The sequence below is a fragment of the Mobula hypostoma genome, chromosome 5, assembly GCF_963921235.1.
Source record: "Mobula hypostoma chromosome 5, sMobHyp1.1, whole genome shotgun sequence".
Lineage (NCBI taxonomy): Eukaryota > Metazoa > Chordata > Chondrichthyes > Myliobatiformes > Myliobatidae > Mobula > Mobula hypostoma.
In genome coordinates this window covers 194,494,739-194,511,686 of record NC_086101.1, presented here as the reverse complement: position 1 = coordinate 194,511,686, position 16,948 = coordinate 194,494,739, and the positions used below count along the sequence as shown (strand labels likewise).

Here is a 16,948-nt window from a genome sequence, read left to right as displayed (position 1 = left end):
TACTACCACTTCTGCCTTCTCTCTCAAAGCCAATGTTTAATCTAATTTACTACCTCATAGAAACATAGAAAACCTACAGGACAATACAGGCCCTCTGGCCCACAAAGCTGTGCCGAACATGTCCCTACCTTAGAAATTACCTAGGGTTATCCATGGCCCTCTATTTTTCTCAGCTCCATGTACCTATCCAAGAGTCTCTTAAAAGACCCTATTGTATCTGTCTCCACCACCGTCGCTGGCAATACATACCATGTACTCACCACTCTCTGTATGGAAAAACCTACCCCTGACATCCCTCTTATACCTACTTCCAAGCACCCTAAAACTATGCCTACTTGTGCTAGCCAGTTCAGCCCTGGGAAAAAGCCTCTGGCTATCCACATGATAAATGCCCCTCATCATCTTATACACCCCTATCATCTTCTGTCGCTCCAAGGCGAAAAGGCCATTTTCAAACTATTTTCATAAAGTAAGCTCTCCAGTCCAGGCAACATCCTTGTAAATCTCCTCTGCACACTCTCTCTAGTATCTGCCATTCAATCATGGCTGATCCTTTTTTCCCCTCCTCAGGCCCACTCCCCAGCCTTCTCCCCGTAACCTTTGATGCCATCTGTAATCAAGAATCAGGAAACTATCAACTTCCGCCTCAAATATACCCAAGGACTTGGCCTCCACCACAGATTTACTACTCACTGGCTAAAAAAATTTCCTGTTTACCTCTGTTCTAAAAGGTCGCCTCTCAATTTTGAGACTGTGCCCTCTCGTTCTGGATACCCCCACCTGAGGAAACATCCTCTCCACATCCACCCTATCTAGTGCTTTCAACTTATGAGAGGTTTCAATGAGATCCCCCACATTCTTCTAAATTCCAGTGAGTACAGGCCCAAAGCTGCCAAACGCTCCTCATGTTAACCCTCTTATTCCCAGAATCAGAGGCTGTGTCCCCTAGTTCTCATCTCACCTACCAGTGGAAACAACTTTCCTGCCTCTATCTTAATCTATCCCTTTCATAATTTTATATGCTTTTATAAGATCTCCTCTCATTCTTCAATTCCAGTGAGTACAGTCCCAGGCGACTCAATCTCTCCTCATCTCTGGAGTCAATCTGGAAAACCTCCTCTGCATTGACTCCAAAGCCTCCAGTATATCCTTCTTCAAGTAAGGAGACCAGAACTGCATGCAGTACTCCAGGTGCAGCCTCACCAGTACCCTGTATAGTTGCAGCATAACCTCCCTACTCTTAAATTCAATCCCCCTAGCAATGAAGGCCTTCTTGATAGCCTGCTGCACCTGCAAACCAACCTTTTGTGATTCATGCACAAGCACTCCCAAGTCCTTCAGCACAACAGCATGCTGCAATTTTTTTTTACCATTTAAATAATAATCTGCTCTTTCATTTTTCCTTCCAAAGCATTTACCAACATTTACCAACAACTCCATCTGCCAGACCCTTGCCCGCTCACTTAACCGATCTATATCTCTCTGCAGACTCTCTGTATCTCCTGCACAATTTGCTTTTCCACTCAATTTAGTGTCATCAGTTACACTCATCCAGATCATTAATATGTATCGTGAACAGTTGTGGGCCCAGCACCGACCCCTGCAGCACATCACTCACCACTCACCACTGATTTCCAACCAGAGAAACACCCATGTATCCCAACTCTCTGCTTTATATTGTTAACCAATCCTCTATCCATGCTAATAAATCACCCCCAACTCTATGCGTCCTTACCTTATGGACAAGTCATATGGATATGGCACTTTATCGAATGCCTTCTGGAAATCCAAGTAAATTATTTCCATCTGTTCCCCTCTATCCATTGTGCTCGTTATATCCTTAAAGAACACCAGTAAGTTTGTCAAACAGGGCCTGCCGTTGCTGAATCCATGCTGTGTCTGCCTGATGGATCCATTTCTTTCCAGATGCCTTGCTATTTCTTCTTTAATGATAGCTTCAAGCATTTCCTAACTACGGATGTTAAACGAGCTGGCCTATAGTTCCCTGCCTTTTGCCTACACCCATGTTTGAACAGTGGCGTGACGGTCACCATCTTTTAATCCTCCGGAACCTGCCCAGAATCCAGAAAATGTTGGTAAATCATCACCAAAACCTCTACAACAACCCCTGCCATTTCTTTCAGTTCCCTGGGATGCACTCCATCAGGACCGGGGGCTTATCTACTTTCAGGCCCACAAGTTTGATCAGCACTACCTCTTTAGTGATAGCGCCCCCCCCCCCCCCAGTCGCATGCATAATATCTCTCTTTGGCATGTTAGATGTGTCCTCCACCGTGAGCACCAACACAAAATAGTCATTCAAAGCCTCGGCCATTTCCTCATTACCGATTAGCAATTCCTCCTCCTTGTCCTCCAAGGGACCTACATTCACTTTAGCCACTCTTTTCCGCTTTATATAATGATAAAAACTTTTACTCCATTTTTGTATTTTGTGTTAGTTTATTTTCATAATCTAGCTTCCCTTTCTTTATTGCTTGCTTAGTGGTACTTTGTTGTTTTTTAAAGTTTTCCCAATCTTCCAGTTTACCACTTCTCTTGGCGACTCTGTATGCATGAGCTTTTAGTTTAATACCTTCTTCTTATTTCCTTAGTTATCCGAGGCTGGCTCTCCCCACCCTCACTGTCTTTGCTTTTAACTGGAATATACTTTTGTTGAGCACCATGAAAAATCTCTTGAAAGTCTTCCACTGTTCGTCAACCATCCTACCATATAACCTGTGTTCCTAGTCTACACTAGTAAATTCCTCCTTCATCCCATTGTAGTCTCCATTGTTTAGGCATAATACACTGGTTTTAGATTGAACTATTGCACCCTCCATTTGTATGAGAAATTCAATCATACTATTACCTCAAGTAAACTCGAACACTTTCCCAACTACTGAGGTTAGGCTAACTGATTTATAATTTCTTTTACCTTCCTCCCTTCTTTAAGAGTGGACACTTGTAATTTTCCAGTCCTCTGGGACCACACCAGAATCAAGTGATTCCTGAAAGATCGTGACCAATGCATCCATTATTCCTTCAGCAACCTCTCTCAGGACTCTGGGATGTCGTCCATCTGGCCCAGGTGACTTATCCACCTTAAGACTACTCAGTTTGCCTTGCACATTTTCCTTTGTAATAGCAATGGCATTCACTCATACTCCCTGACACTTACGGACCTCTGGCACACTGCTAGTGTAATCTACAGTGAAGACTGATGTAAAGTACCCATTACGTTCATCTGCCATTTCTTTCTCCCCCATTACTATCTCACCAGCATCATTTTCCAGTCGTCTAATATCAACCCTCACCTCCCTTTTACTCTTTATATAACTGAAAAAAAATTTGCTATCCTGCTTTATATTATTGTCTAGTCTGCCCTCGTATTTCATCTTTTCCCTTCTTATAGCTTTTTAAATTGGCTTTTGTTGGATTTTAAAAGCTTCCCAATCATCCAACTTCCTACTCACTTTTGCTACGTTATCTGCCGTTTACTTGGATTTTATGCAGTCCTTAACTTTCTTTGTTTATTTGAGAACATTTTCCTCTGTAGGATATATCTATCCTGCACCTTGTGAACTATTCCCAAAAACTTCAGCCATTTCTCCTCTGCTGTCATCCCCACCAGAATCCTCCTGCAATTCACCTGGGCAAGCTCCTCTCCCATGCCTCTGTAATTCCCTTTAATCCATTGTGATACAGATATGTGTGTGTCATGCTTCTCCCTCTCAAATTGCAGTATGAATTCAATCATATTATGATCACTGCCTCCTAAGGGTTCCTTTAACTTAAGCTCCCTAAGAAGATCTGGGTTATTACACAACACCAAATCTAAGATAACCTTTCACCAAATAGATTCAAGCACAAGCTGCTCTAAAAAGCCATCTCATAGGCATCCAGCAAATTCCTTCTTGCAATTCGACACCAACCTGATTTTCCCAATCTCCTTGCATATTGAAGTCCCCATTACAATTGTGTCATTACCCTTATTACATGCCTTTTCCACCTCCCTTTGCAATCTCAAGCCCACATCATGGTTACTATTTGTAGGCCTATGTATGATTCCCATACATACAAAATGCTGGTGAACGCAGCAGGCCAGGCAGCATCTATTGGAAGAGGTACAGTCGGGCTGAGACCCTTCGTCAGGAGGAACGGTCTCAGCCCGAAACGTCAACTACCTCTTCCGATAGATGCTGCCTGGCCTGCTGCGTTCCACCAGCATTTTGTGTGTGTTGCTTGAATTTCCAGCATCTGCAGATTTCCTCGTATATATAATTCCCATAATGGTTTTTTGACCCTAGCAATTTCTTAACTCCACTCACAAAGATTCAACATTCTCTGACCCTACGTCACCTCTTTCCAAAAATGTAATTCTATCTCTTACCAGCAGAGCCACACCAACCCCTCTGCCTTCCTGCCCTTTTGATATAAAGTATATCCTTGGATATTAAGTTCCCAGTTGTGGCTTTCTTTCAGCCATGACTCAGTGATGCCCACAGTGTCATACTGACCAATTTGTAATTGCACCATGAGTTCATCCACCTCATTCTGAATGCTATGTGCATTTAAACACAACACCTTCAGTCCTGCATTCTTTGCCATTTTGAATTTTGCCTCTGTGGTACAATCTAACTCTTTGCTCTGTCTGTATTTGTACTCAATTATTGACTTGTCCTTCCTTACATTCATGTTACACCCATCATCTACTTGTAAACCTGCTGGCTCATCCTCAGCTCTATCATCCTGGTTCCCATCCGCCTGCCATTTAGTTTAAACCACTCCCAATAGCACTAGTAAATCTGCCCGCAAGAATATGGTCCCCCTTGGATTCAAGTGCAACCCGTCCCTTTTGTACAGGTCCCACTTGCCTCAGAAGAGGTCCCAGTTATCGAGAAATCTGAATCCCTCCCCCCACTCCAATTCTTCAGCCACGCATTTATCTGCTACCTCATTCTATTCCTATCCTTGCTGTCGCATGGCATAGGCAGCAGTCCCGAGATTACTACCCTTGAGGTCCTGCTTCTCAGCTTCTTTCCTAACTCCCTGTATTCTTTTTTCAGGACCACCTCCCTTTTTTGATCTATGTACCGTGACTTGTGGCTGCTCACCCTCCCTTTTCAGATTATTGTGGACGTGTTCAGAAACATTGCAGACTCTGGCATCTGGGAGGCAAACTGCCATCCGTGTTTACTTTTTACGTCCACCGAATCGCCTATCTGTCCCCCTAACTATAAAGTCCTCTTCAGTTCCCCAGCCTTCTGAGCCACAGGGCCAGATTCTGTGTCAGAGGCACGGCCATTGTTGCTTTCCCCAGGTAGGTTGTTTCCTCTCCTCCTCAATAGCACTCAAAATGGAGTACTTATTGTTGAGGAGGATGGCCACAGAGGTGATCTCCTTCCCTCTTTATCTGTCTCCTGTAGGGTTGGGGTGACTACCTCTCTGTAGCTCCCATCACCACTTCATGTTCCATGACAAGCTGAAGGCCACTGAGCTGCAGCTTCGGTTGCCTAACATGGTCTCTCAATGCACCTGGCACAGATGTGGCTGGGAGTCTCCTGGAAATCCCACATCTGACACTCAGAACAGAGCACAGGCTCTGTAGACATACTCCTTGTCTCTCAAGAGTTAAATAAGAAATGGACTTACCTACTTATCTTACCTCTGAAGCCTTGTTGAGCCAAATTCTTACTGCTCTGACTCAGACTTCTCTGATGACGACTGCTCCCACGATGACTGCTCCACTAGGTGGTACCTCTCTTTTATAGAGACTGGGTTTTTAAAACTCTTTGCTGGATCTGCGCAGGAACTCTTCTATTTCGTCTGCACGGTACTCCAATCAACGACTCCTGCTGAAAAACTTCCTGCTTTTTAAAGCTGTTTGCTGGACCTGCACAGGAACACTTCTGTTGTGTCTGTGCAGTACTCCAGTGAACGACTTCCATCGAAAATCTCTCTCATTCCTGAATAACAGATCAAGTATCACTCACTCTGTCATTGGGATTTCTGTGTATTGATTGAAGAGACTTTCCTGAACACATTTGACAAACACTATTCCATCTGGTCCTTTTACAGGATGTGAGTCCCAGTCCATATGTGGAAAGTTAAAATTACCTACAACCTTATGTTTCTTGCAATAGTCAAAGTTCAAAGTAAATCGAAGTACATGTATGTCACCTCGAGTTTCATTTTCTTGTGCACATACTCAACAAATCTGTAGAGTAATAATTATAACAGAAACAATGAAAGACCGCCAACCGGGATGTTCAACCAGCGTGCAGAAGACAACAAACTGTGCAAATTCAAAAAGAAGAAACAATAATAATAGATAAATAATAAAAATATTGATACCATGCCATGACAAATCCTTGAAAGTGAGTCCATAGGTTGTGACATTTCAATGATGTGGTGAGTGAAGTTATACCCTTTGGTTCGACAGCCTGATGGTTGATGGGTAGTAACTGTTCCTGAACCAGGTGGTGTGGGTCCTGAGGCTCTTGAACCTTCTTCCTGATGGCAACAGTGGGAAGAGAGCCTGTCCTGGTTAGTGGAGGTCCCTGACAACAGTATTTCATGTAGATGTGCTCAGTGGTGGGGAAGGCTTTACCCATAATGTACTGGGCTGAATTCACTACATTTTGTGGGATTTTCTGTTCAAGGGCAGTTGTGTTTCCATACCAGGCTGCGATATAGCCAGTTGTACATGCTGTCCAATGCAATGGGAACTGCACAGATCTGTATATCTGAGATAAAACAACCACTTCACAAACGGATGGCCCAACACAGGAGGGCTAACATCTCAGGTCAAGACTTGGCTGTATATCTACACCTAAAGGACAAGGGAAACTCCTTTGATGATAACAACGTGCACATTTTGGATAGGGAGGTTTGAAAGAGGGGTTGAGGAAGCCATCTTTGTCAAACTGGAAACCCATCCCTGAACAGAGTGGGTGGGGTATGACACCACCTATCAGCTTGTCATACGAAGAGTGTCTGATGGCTCTGGGCCTGTATTCACTAGAATTCAGAAGAATGAGGGGTGACCTCATTGAAACCTATCGGATGGTGAAAGGCCTTGACAGAGTGAATGCGGAGAGGATATTTCCTGTGGTGGGAGAGTCTAGGACAAGAGGAACAGCCTCAGAATAGAGGAGTGTCTTTTTGGAATGGAGAAGAGGAGGAATTTCTTTAGCCAGAGAGTGGTGAATCTGTGGAATTCTTTGCTACAGGCAGCTGTGGAGGCCAAGTATATTTAAGGCAGAGGTTGAAAGTTTCTTGATTGGTCAGGGCATGAAGAAATATGGAGAGAAGACAGGAGATTGGGGCTGAGAGGGAAAATGGATCAGCCATGATGAAATGGCAGAGCAGACTGGATGGGCCAAATGTACTAATTCTGCTCCTATATCTTATGGTCTCTCCATCTCTGACCCTTGGATGATTACTGGTTCATGGACCTCTGGCTTCACTCTTCTGAAGACTATAATCACTTCCTTGGTCTTATTGACATGGTTGTTATTACACCACTCAGCCAAACTCTCAATCTGTATGCTGGCTTATCAGAACCTTTGATATGGCCTGCAACAGTGGTGTCATCAGCAAATTTGAGTATGGTGTTGGAACTGTGCTTGGCCACACAGACATAGGTATAAAGTAAGTCGAGCAGGGGGCTCAGCACACAACCCTGTGGTGCTCCTGTGTTGACAGAGATTGTGAAGGAGAGGTTTTTGCCAATCTGAACTGACTGGGCCCACAAATGAGGAAACCCAGGTTCCAATTGCACAAGGGGATATTGAGGCCCAGGTCTTGGAGTTTATTGATTAGTTTTGAGGGGATAATGGTATTGAATACTGCGCTGTAATTGATAAAGAGCATCCTGATTAATGCATCTTTGCAGTCCAGAAATTCGGGGGAGGCTAGTGCCCATGATGAAGTACTGTGTAGTGATTTGATCTGTTCCAGCAATGTGCAGGACAGGCTTTTCACTGCATCTTGGTATACGTGACAGTAGTAAACCAAAACCAAAATGAAGGCTTATCCAGGAGCCCCGTGAACATCTCTATCATACCTGCCTCCACCACTACTCCTGGAAGCGCATGCCAGGCAGTGTGTAAATTTTGCCCTTCACATCTCATTTGAATTTGCCCCCCCTCACCTCTTGTATTAGATATTTCAACTCTGGGAAAAAGATCCTGTCTGTCTACTCTGTCAACGCATTTCATGATCAAATAAACCTTTATCAGATCTCTCCTCAGCTTCCGCCACTCCAGAGAAAACAACTTTTGTTAAAGCACGTAGTCCGCTAGTCCAGGCAACATCCTTGTTAACCTTGTCTGCACCCTCTCCAAAGTCTCAGCATCCTTTCTGTAATGGGGCATCTCGCACTGGAGATGTTACTCCACATGTGACCTAACTGGTGTTTTAAAAATTTGGAATAACTTTCCAACACTTGAACTCAAACCCTTGGCTAATAAAGATGAGCATGTCATATGCCTTCTTTACCACTAATCAACTTTGAAGCCACTTTCTGGGAGCTATGGTGCTTGGACCCCAACATCCCTCTGCACATCAACACTGTTAACACTGTTAAAGGTCTTGGCATTAGCAGTGTACTTTCTCACAAAGTGCAACACTTCACATTCGGCCAGGTAAAACTCCATTTGCAACTGAATTTATTGACTTTTGAAAGATCATTACGAATGCCTCCGCAATCTCCACAGCTACTTCCTTCAGAACACGAGGGTGCATTCCATCTGGTCCAGGAATGCTTCTTTACCTGTTTCCTCCAGCATCTTCACAAGGTCCTATGCTGTTGTTCTGGGATTGATTTGCACTTTTCGTGCCAAAGTATGTTCATCTCCAGGGGACAGAATATGTCTCCTTCCTGAGCAGTATGACGGCTGCGTGGTCCCATGGTGTTTATACTTGCGTACTATTGTTCCTACAGGTGAACGTGGTACCCTCAGGCATTTGGAAATTGCTCCCAAGGATGAACCAAACTTGACATCATTTTCTGACCTCAATCTGATAGAAAATTTGTGGGCAGAACTGAAAAAGCATGTGAGAGCAAGGAGGCCTACAAACCTGACTCAGTTACACCAGTTCTGTCTGGAGGAATGGAACGAAATTCCAGCAATGTACTGTGAGAAGCTTGTGGAAGGCTACCCAAAACGTTTGACCCAAGTTAAACAATTTAAAGGCAATGCTACCAAATACAGCAAAGTGTATGTAAACTTCTGACCCAGTGGGAAAGTGATGAAAGAAATAAAAGCTGAAATAAATCATTCTCTCTACTATTATTCTGACATTTCACGTTCTTAAAATAAAGTAGTGATTCCAACTGACCTAAGATGGAATGTTTTGTAGGATTAAATGTCAGGAATTGTGAAAAACTGAGCTTAAATGTATCTGGCTAAGGTGTATGTAAACTTCTGACTTCAACTGTAGATAGGGTAAATACAAGTAGGCATTTTCTGCTGAGGTTGCGTGGGACTAGAGGTCATGGGTTAAGGGTGAAAGGTGAAAAGTTTAAGGGGAACATGACTCAGACGGTTATGAGTGTGTGGAATGAGCTGCCAGCGCAAGCTGGGGGTATGGAGGACTATGGTCCCGGTTCAGGGTGATAAGAGTAGGCAGTTTTAATGGTTTGGCATGGACTAGATGGGCCATATAGCCTGTTACTGTGCTGTACTTTTCTATGACTCTATAACATAAGGGGGAACTATGTCACTCAGAGGGTGGTGAGAATATCCAATTTCCCCCGGGATCAATAAAGTATGACTATGACTATGAATGTGGAATGAGCTGCCAGCGACAGAGGTGGGTGCAAATTCGATTTCAACATTTAAGAGAAATTTGGATAGGTGCATGGATGGGAGGGGTATGGAGGGTGTAGGTCAATAGAACTAGGCAGATTAATAGTTTGGCACAGACTAGATGGGTCTTAAGGCAGGTTTCTGTGCTGTAGTGTTCAGTGACTATGGCTGACCGAATTGTGCTTACTGTTCATCAAGAATTCATCCACAGAAACTTCCACTATTTGCTCATGTTCAGTCCTGATATGAGAGATGGGAATCACTGCAAGCTGCTTTAACAAATATTTCTGGGTGCATTCCACCCAGTGTAGGTCTCGTATTGGGCTTCATACAATTAAATAGGAATGTGGTGGGTCTGCCCCTGACATTTGATCTCCCTAGCTAAGCTATGTGGACACAAGACAGACGGCAGATACTGGAGTTTGGAGCAACAGGCAAACTGCTGGAGGAACTCAGCGGGTTGAGCTGTCTCTAGAGGGGGAATGGACAGGCAGTGTCTTATAAGATGTACTTGTGACAGAGGGAGTATGGCAGAGATTAATCAGATTGGTTTCAGGAACAGAATAGTGCGAATCTACATCTGGAGGTCAAAAGAATAAGAGATCTCACAGACACCTGCCAAATCCGCACAGGGCTTGACAGGTTGGATGCAGAGTGTTTCTCCTGTGAAGGCATAAGTAAGACATTTCTACATCCAGCAGAAGTGAATCTTTAGGATTCATGGCACAGTCATGTAGCGGTTAGCATAATGCTTTATAGTGCCACTGTTGTGTGTCCTCCCTGTGATCGTGTGGGTTTACTTCAGGTATTCTGGTTTCTTCCCACATTTCAAAGACATACCAATTAGAGTTAGTAAGTTGTGGGCACACTGTTTTGTAACCAGAAGCATTACCACACTTGCAGGCTGCCCTCAGCACATCTCATAGACACAGATGATGCATTTCTCTGTATAATTCAATGTACATGTGACAAATAAGACCAGTCTTAACCCCAGAGGGAGTGGAGATAGTCACAACTGCATTTAGAATAGAGATACTTCTGGATATTAGAGGACTTGAAGGATATGCAGGACCCTTAACAGGATGTACAAACATCTCAAGGTGCAAGTCACAGCTCCAGAAAGTGGCTACACAAGTCAGTAGGGTGTTAAAGAGGTGGACGGCGTGTTTAAACACAAAGTGTTCTGCATATGCTGGAGGAATTCAGCAGGTCCATCAGATCAATGGAGAGGAATTTGGAGTTGATGTTTGAGCCAGGAACCTTCATCACGAGATCCAGAATTTTGTACGTTGTATGCCATTCTTGCCTTCAGTGGTTGGACGTAAGGTGGAAGTCCTGTTGCATCTTATAAAGCTTGGAGAGGGTACAGAAGAGGTTTACCAGGATGCTGCCTGGGTTAGAGGGCTTGTGCTATAAAGAATGGTTGGACAAACTTGGGTTGTTTCCACTGGAGCAGCAGAGGCTCGCGGGAGATCTGACACAGGTTTATAAATTATTATAATCTTAGATATGGCAGGCAGTCAGAATCTTTATCCCAGGGTAGAAATGTTGAACATCAGAAAACATTCATTAAGCTGAGGGGAGGACATTTAATGGAGCTGTGTCGGCAAAGTCCTGTTGGCACTTAATTCCTGGAATGCAGTGCCTGGGATGATCATGTTTGGGACAGATACTGTCGAGATGAGATGGTGGTAGAGGGAGACACCATGGAGATGGGATGGTGGTGTTTGGGAAGATACCGAAGTGGTGGGGTGGTGGTAGAGGGAGACACCATGGAGATGGGATGGTGGTGTTTGGGAAGATACCGAAGTGGTGGGGTGGTGGTAGAGGGAGACACCATGGAGATGGGATGGCGGTGGAGACGGATACCATGGAGGTATTCAGTGGGCCGTTGGACACCTGAATATTCAGGGTATGGCAGGATATACTGTAGATCAAGTGCAGGCAGAATGGATTTAGCTTAATTTGGTATTGTGTTGAGCTTGGACTTTGTGGGCCAAGTGGACAGTTCTTGTGCTGTACCGGTACATTTTTAGCATTCCATGGGTATCAGGAACCTCTCGGGAGTCCACTCATCTTTAGTAGATCTGTTGCTCTTACATAGGTTTGTGAGGTAGTGATCCCAGATCCCCCACCTCTCAGTACTCAGTCTCACTTCAGCCTTTTCCTCCCTCCTCTTGTGTCTGCAGGCGCTGAGGAGCTTCCAGCAGGCAGTGCACACCTTCCCGGCAGAGAGCTCACTGTGGGAGGACGATCTAGGCTGGGCCGTGGAGCTACGGAGGAGGCAGCGAGAGCTGAGCCAGGCTGCCCAGCAGAGGCAGGCCCCTGCCGCTGACCTGCCTGACTACGACTTCGAGAGCGAGGAGCTGGTGGAGGCATGCGCAGCTATTGCCGAGCGAGACAGGCAGCCCTGCCCGGCCGGCAGCCCCGTGTATGTGGCAGCGCCAGGGAATGGGGCGGGTCTCGGCCTGCAAGCTCGAGGCTTTGTCCAGGCCCGGTAGTGGCAGCTGTGGGGAGCAGGAACAGGACATCCCTCTCCGTGGGCAGCTTGCTGGACCCTGCTCCCTCGGGGCCCTGCCCCTAAAGGACTAGTTCCACTCCTCGTTGCTTCGATGTTGGGGCTCTGTGTTGGCCTATTCTCAACATGCACCTGGTTCCACGGGTCATCACCAGGCCAGCCCGGGAATTCCTGTCAAAGTCAGGTGGAGAGTGAAAGCCCGCAGCTTGTGGACGTTCTCTCAGGGTGGGAGGTGGGGTGCTGCTGCTTCCCGAGGCTTCATGTGTCCCCCCTGGGAACCCGGGGCTGGTCGAGTGGCACACTGGTGTCTGCAGCTCATGCGTACAATAAAGCTTTGCCTGTCTGTGGACCTGGTGTGTGTCAGTCCTTTCCAGCTTGCCAAGCCTTTGATGACCATGAGATATAGGAGCAGAATTAGGCCATTTGGCCCATCGAGTCTGCTCTGCCATTCCACCTTTGACACCCTGACTAATCAAGAACCTATCAACCTCTTCTTTAAATATACCCAATGACTTAGTCGCCACTGACTTCTGTGGCAATGAATTCCACAGATTCACCACCCTCTGGCTAAATAAATTCTTCTTCATCTCTGTTCTAAAGGGATGTCCTTGTATTCTGAGGCTGTGCTCTCAGGTCCTAGAGTTCCCCACTTTAGGAACATCCTCTCCATATCCACTCAATCTAGGCCCTTCAATATTTGGTACGTTTCAATGAGAGCCCCCGCCATTATTCTGAACTCCAGAGAGTACAGGCTCAAAGCCATCAGACGCTCTCATGGAATATTGCTGTCGTCCCTGGGATCATTGTCATAAACCAAGCTCTAGGACAACAGCAAGAAATGGCAGCCATGCAAGCTATCTGGCCCCTCCAGTTCTGGATTCTTCGATCAGAATGGGTTTTTTTTACTTACTGCAAATTGCAATTGTACAACCACAGAGACAGTAAGTGACTAACACAGACTAAATTTAAATAGGATGACTTTGCCTAAAGATTCCGGAACATCTCCATGGTGCCAGTGGACACCACTTGTTCCTTCTGCTGGGACACCCAGGTACGGACCTACCCCAGAACATGGCTGGGCAGTCAGCTCGCTGAACCCTCCGCTGCCTGTTTCCAGGACCCATGGTTAACTATCTCGACCAGCAAGCTTACTGGGACATCCTCTTGGCTGACCCTTTGTTACACTAATCTCATGTTCTCCAAGTAAGATTTTTCACTGTCTGCCCTGAATATTGTCCAACAACAACCTTCTGTCGTATGGGATTCCAAGCATCACCATCCATACCCAAACGTGGATGTGCCCAGGTCCAGAGGTGGTTTACGAGTTGATCCCAGGAATAAAAGGGTTAATGTATATGAAGCATTTGATGGATCTGGGCCTGTACTTGCTGGAGTTTAGAAGAATGGGGTGGTGGGGGGTGGTCTCATTGAAACCTATCAAACATTGAAGAGCCTAGATAGAGTGGATGTGACGAGGATGTGGGGAGTCTAGGACTGGAGGACATAGTCTCAGAATAGAGGATGTCCATTTAGAACGGAGATCCACGTGGTCAGTAATCCACATCTGATCATCACCAACTCTTCATCCTTCAGCCTGTAGGGGTGACCAGCTGCCTGCGATGTTATTGCTCTATCCCAATTCCCACTCTGACCCCTTCCTCAGTCGTAGGAGCTGCATCTCACCTTTTGACTGGGCAAGGTTACAGCCCTTGAGACTAGACATGGAGTTTTGTGCTTTCATCGAACATTTAACAGTACCGGCCCTTCTGCCCATGATATAAACTCCTTCAATATCAATCTAATGCTTTCTTCTGGCAAGGTGGCAGCATATACAAATGCTGCGGCCTCTTGGGGGCTATCCAAAGGTGCTTTGTTCTTTATAAAATGTGGATTTTATGATCCAAAGACAATCCTGCTCTGAGAACATGGGGTACTGCAGGGCTGCATCAGTGAGCTGCTTGTTGATTGTTGATCAGAGTAGCTGGACTGGTGTTGTCAGCAGAGCCAGCCAGGGTGTTGAAGGGGCTGACCGAGGAGGACCCAGAGGAACTGACCTGGCCGCAGTCCGTGTTGCAGCTACTCAGAAACATCGGAGTTGGTGCAGTAAAACTGTGGGAAATTGCCTCAGACATTTCACTTGATATCGCAGGACCCCGTTGGACAGTGATAATGTAAGTTGCCACAGACCTGTTACCTTTGTCTGGTGGTGGGACAGGCAACATGGGAGCTGTGTAGTCTGAGCTGTAGCGAGAACTAGGCCTCAAGGCTTGGGCTAGCCTGCTGCTGCGGACCAGGTGAGAGATGTGGTGTCTGCACTGGGCTGTGGGCCCGGCCTCACCTGACAGTGCTGCCCCGTGTTTGAGTGGTGGAATGACAGGCTGGGATGCGTACGTCTGTCCATTGCCGGGAGACTCCACCATCGATCGCTGGACATTGTCTCTCAGGGTCTTGGACTATTTATGTTTTTTTAGAGTGAACTTGCATCTTTGCTCGATATTTTGAATTATGCTATCCGCTATTTTTGAATGTTTTCATGCTATTTTGAATGTTTTGCACTTTGGCCCCAGTTGTCTCTTGTATGATTTGAATGATAATTAAACTTGATTTGATTTTAATTTCATTCCTTCCCATATAGCCTTCCATTTATTTTTCATCTATGTGCCTAACTAAGTCTCTTAAATATGCCCAATGTGTTTGCCTCTACCACCTACTCACCACCCCGGCAAAGCACTCATTACTTTCGATGTAAAAAAAACTTTCCTCCAGGCACCTTAAAATTATGTTCCCTCATATTAGCCACTTACACCCTGGGAACAATATTATAGCTGAGTACTATGTCTTTGCCCCTATCTCATCTACCTCTATAAGTCACCTGTCATCCTCCTTCACTGCAAAGAGAAAAGTTCCAGCGCACTCAATCTATCCTCATAAGACGTGCTCACTAATCCAGGCAGCATCCCGGTAAATCTCCTCTGCACCTTCTCCAAAGCTTCCATATCCTTCCTAATAAGACAACCAGATTCGAGTAAATACTCCAGGTGTGGTCTAACCAAGGTTTTATAGATATGTCACAGCGATGGAATTCAGTCTCACGACTGATGAAGGCCAATACACCATACACCTATCAACGTGTGCGACAGCTTTGACATGGACCCCCGATCCCTCTGTTTATCCGCACTGCTGGGAATCCTGTCATTAACCCTGTATTCTGCCTTCAAGTTTGACTTTCCAAAGTGAATCACCGCAATTTTGGATTGAACTCCATCTGCACTTGTCAGCCCAGCTCTGCGTCCTGTCAATGTCCTGCTGTAACCTTTGACAACTTTACGCACTATCGGCAGCACCACCTACCTTCATGTCATTTCTGTTTATGCCTGGTATTCCCAAGTGCTGGAAACAATTCGAGAGTCTGTCCAACCTCGTGCCTTTACTCCGTCATGAACGGACACTGTTCCTTCCCCAACTCCATCCCCCTTTCTGTGCAACCTATCTGTCTCAAACCATTCCCAGCCCTGGTGTAAGACCATTGGCATGCTGACTGACCTGCTGGGAGTTTCCAGCACCTCTGTGAAGGGGGTGACCACACTAAAGCCCTGGGTGCTACAGTAGTGTAACATGTAGCAATGTGGTACTACGGCTCAGGGCGTCGGAGTTCGGAGTTCAATTCTGACACCATCTTTTAGGAGTTTGTACATCTTCCCCAGGCACTCGGGGTTTCCTCCCATAGTCCAAAGATGTACCCGTTGGCAGGTTAATTGGTCGTTGTAAATTGTCCCGTGGTTAGGCTAGGGTTAAATCGGGAGTTGCTGGGCGGCATGGGCCATAGGGCCATAGGGCTTGTTCCTCACTGTTTCTGTAAATGAATAAATGTAAGTCTGATATATGAGTGTTGGGGTATACTCAGTCCATTGTGAGTGCAGTTGCTGTGGTCAAAGGCCTTACACAGCAGGTTTTTTTGTGTTTTTGTTAGACCAGAGTAACAGGCCTTCTGGCCCAGCGCCACCCAATGATACCCATGAGACCAATTACCCTAAATCGGTACGTCTTTGAAATGTGGGAGGGCACCAGAGTACACTACTATGTCGACTCAGGCCTAGGGGGCCGGCGTCAGGCACCAGAGTACTCAGAGGAAACACGCGGTCACGGTGAGAAGGTACCAACTCCTTACAGACAGTGGCAAGCGTTGGCTGGGAATTGCCTGTGAATTTTGGGACATCCCATTTAGGAGACCAGCCTCCCTGGACTCAGTTTCTGACCGGTCATTCCCATCAAACTGGTGGGGGCTCCAAGGTTCTCGTGAAGGTACGGCCTGGCTCCCCGAGGGAGATGAGGGTAGGTCAGAGATACAGTCTTCGAGGAAAGGTCTGTGGTCCAATCTTCGCTGCTCCTTAGTGAACGGGGTGCCATGTTAGTGTGGCACCATGCTACTCCAGCTCAGGGTGTCAGTGTTTGGAGTTTGATCTCAGTAAGGAGTTTGTATGTTCTCTCGACCCCCCCCCCCCCAGTGGAATGTGTGGGTGCCCTCCCACAGCCCAGAGATGTGCCAGTTGGTTGTCCTGTGATTAGGCCGGGGTTGATCTGGGGGTTGCTGGTGGCACAGCTCGAAGGGCCTGTT

At 46.0% G+C, this 16,948-nt stretch overlaps 1 protein-coding gene across 3 annotated transcripts in view; it reads left to right on the top strand.

The window, feature by feature from the left end:
* ttc33 (tetratricopeptide repeat domain 33) overlaps nucleotides 1–16,948 on the top strand; it is a 106,088-nt gene that overhangs the window by 69,908 nt on the left and 19,232 nt on the right. The window contains exon 5 of one of the 3 annotated variants that reach the window (XM_063049632.1): nucleotides 12,005–14,926. The exons of 1 other annotated variant lie outside the window; for it this stretch is intronic. In XM_063049632.1, coding sequence (XP_062905702.1) covers nucleotides 12,005–12,316 — 312 coding nt within the window. In that variant the 3' untranslated portion in view covers nucleotides 12,317–14,926. Of the gene's footprint in view, nucleotides 1–8,947; nucleotides 9,358–12,004; nucleotides 14,927–16,948 lie in introns of those variants that run through there. One more of the 3 variants, XM_063049633.1, reaches the window with a different exon arrangement.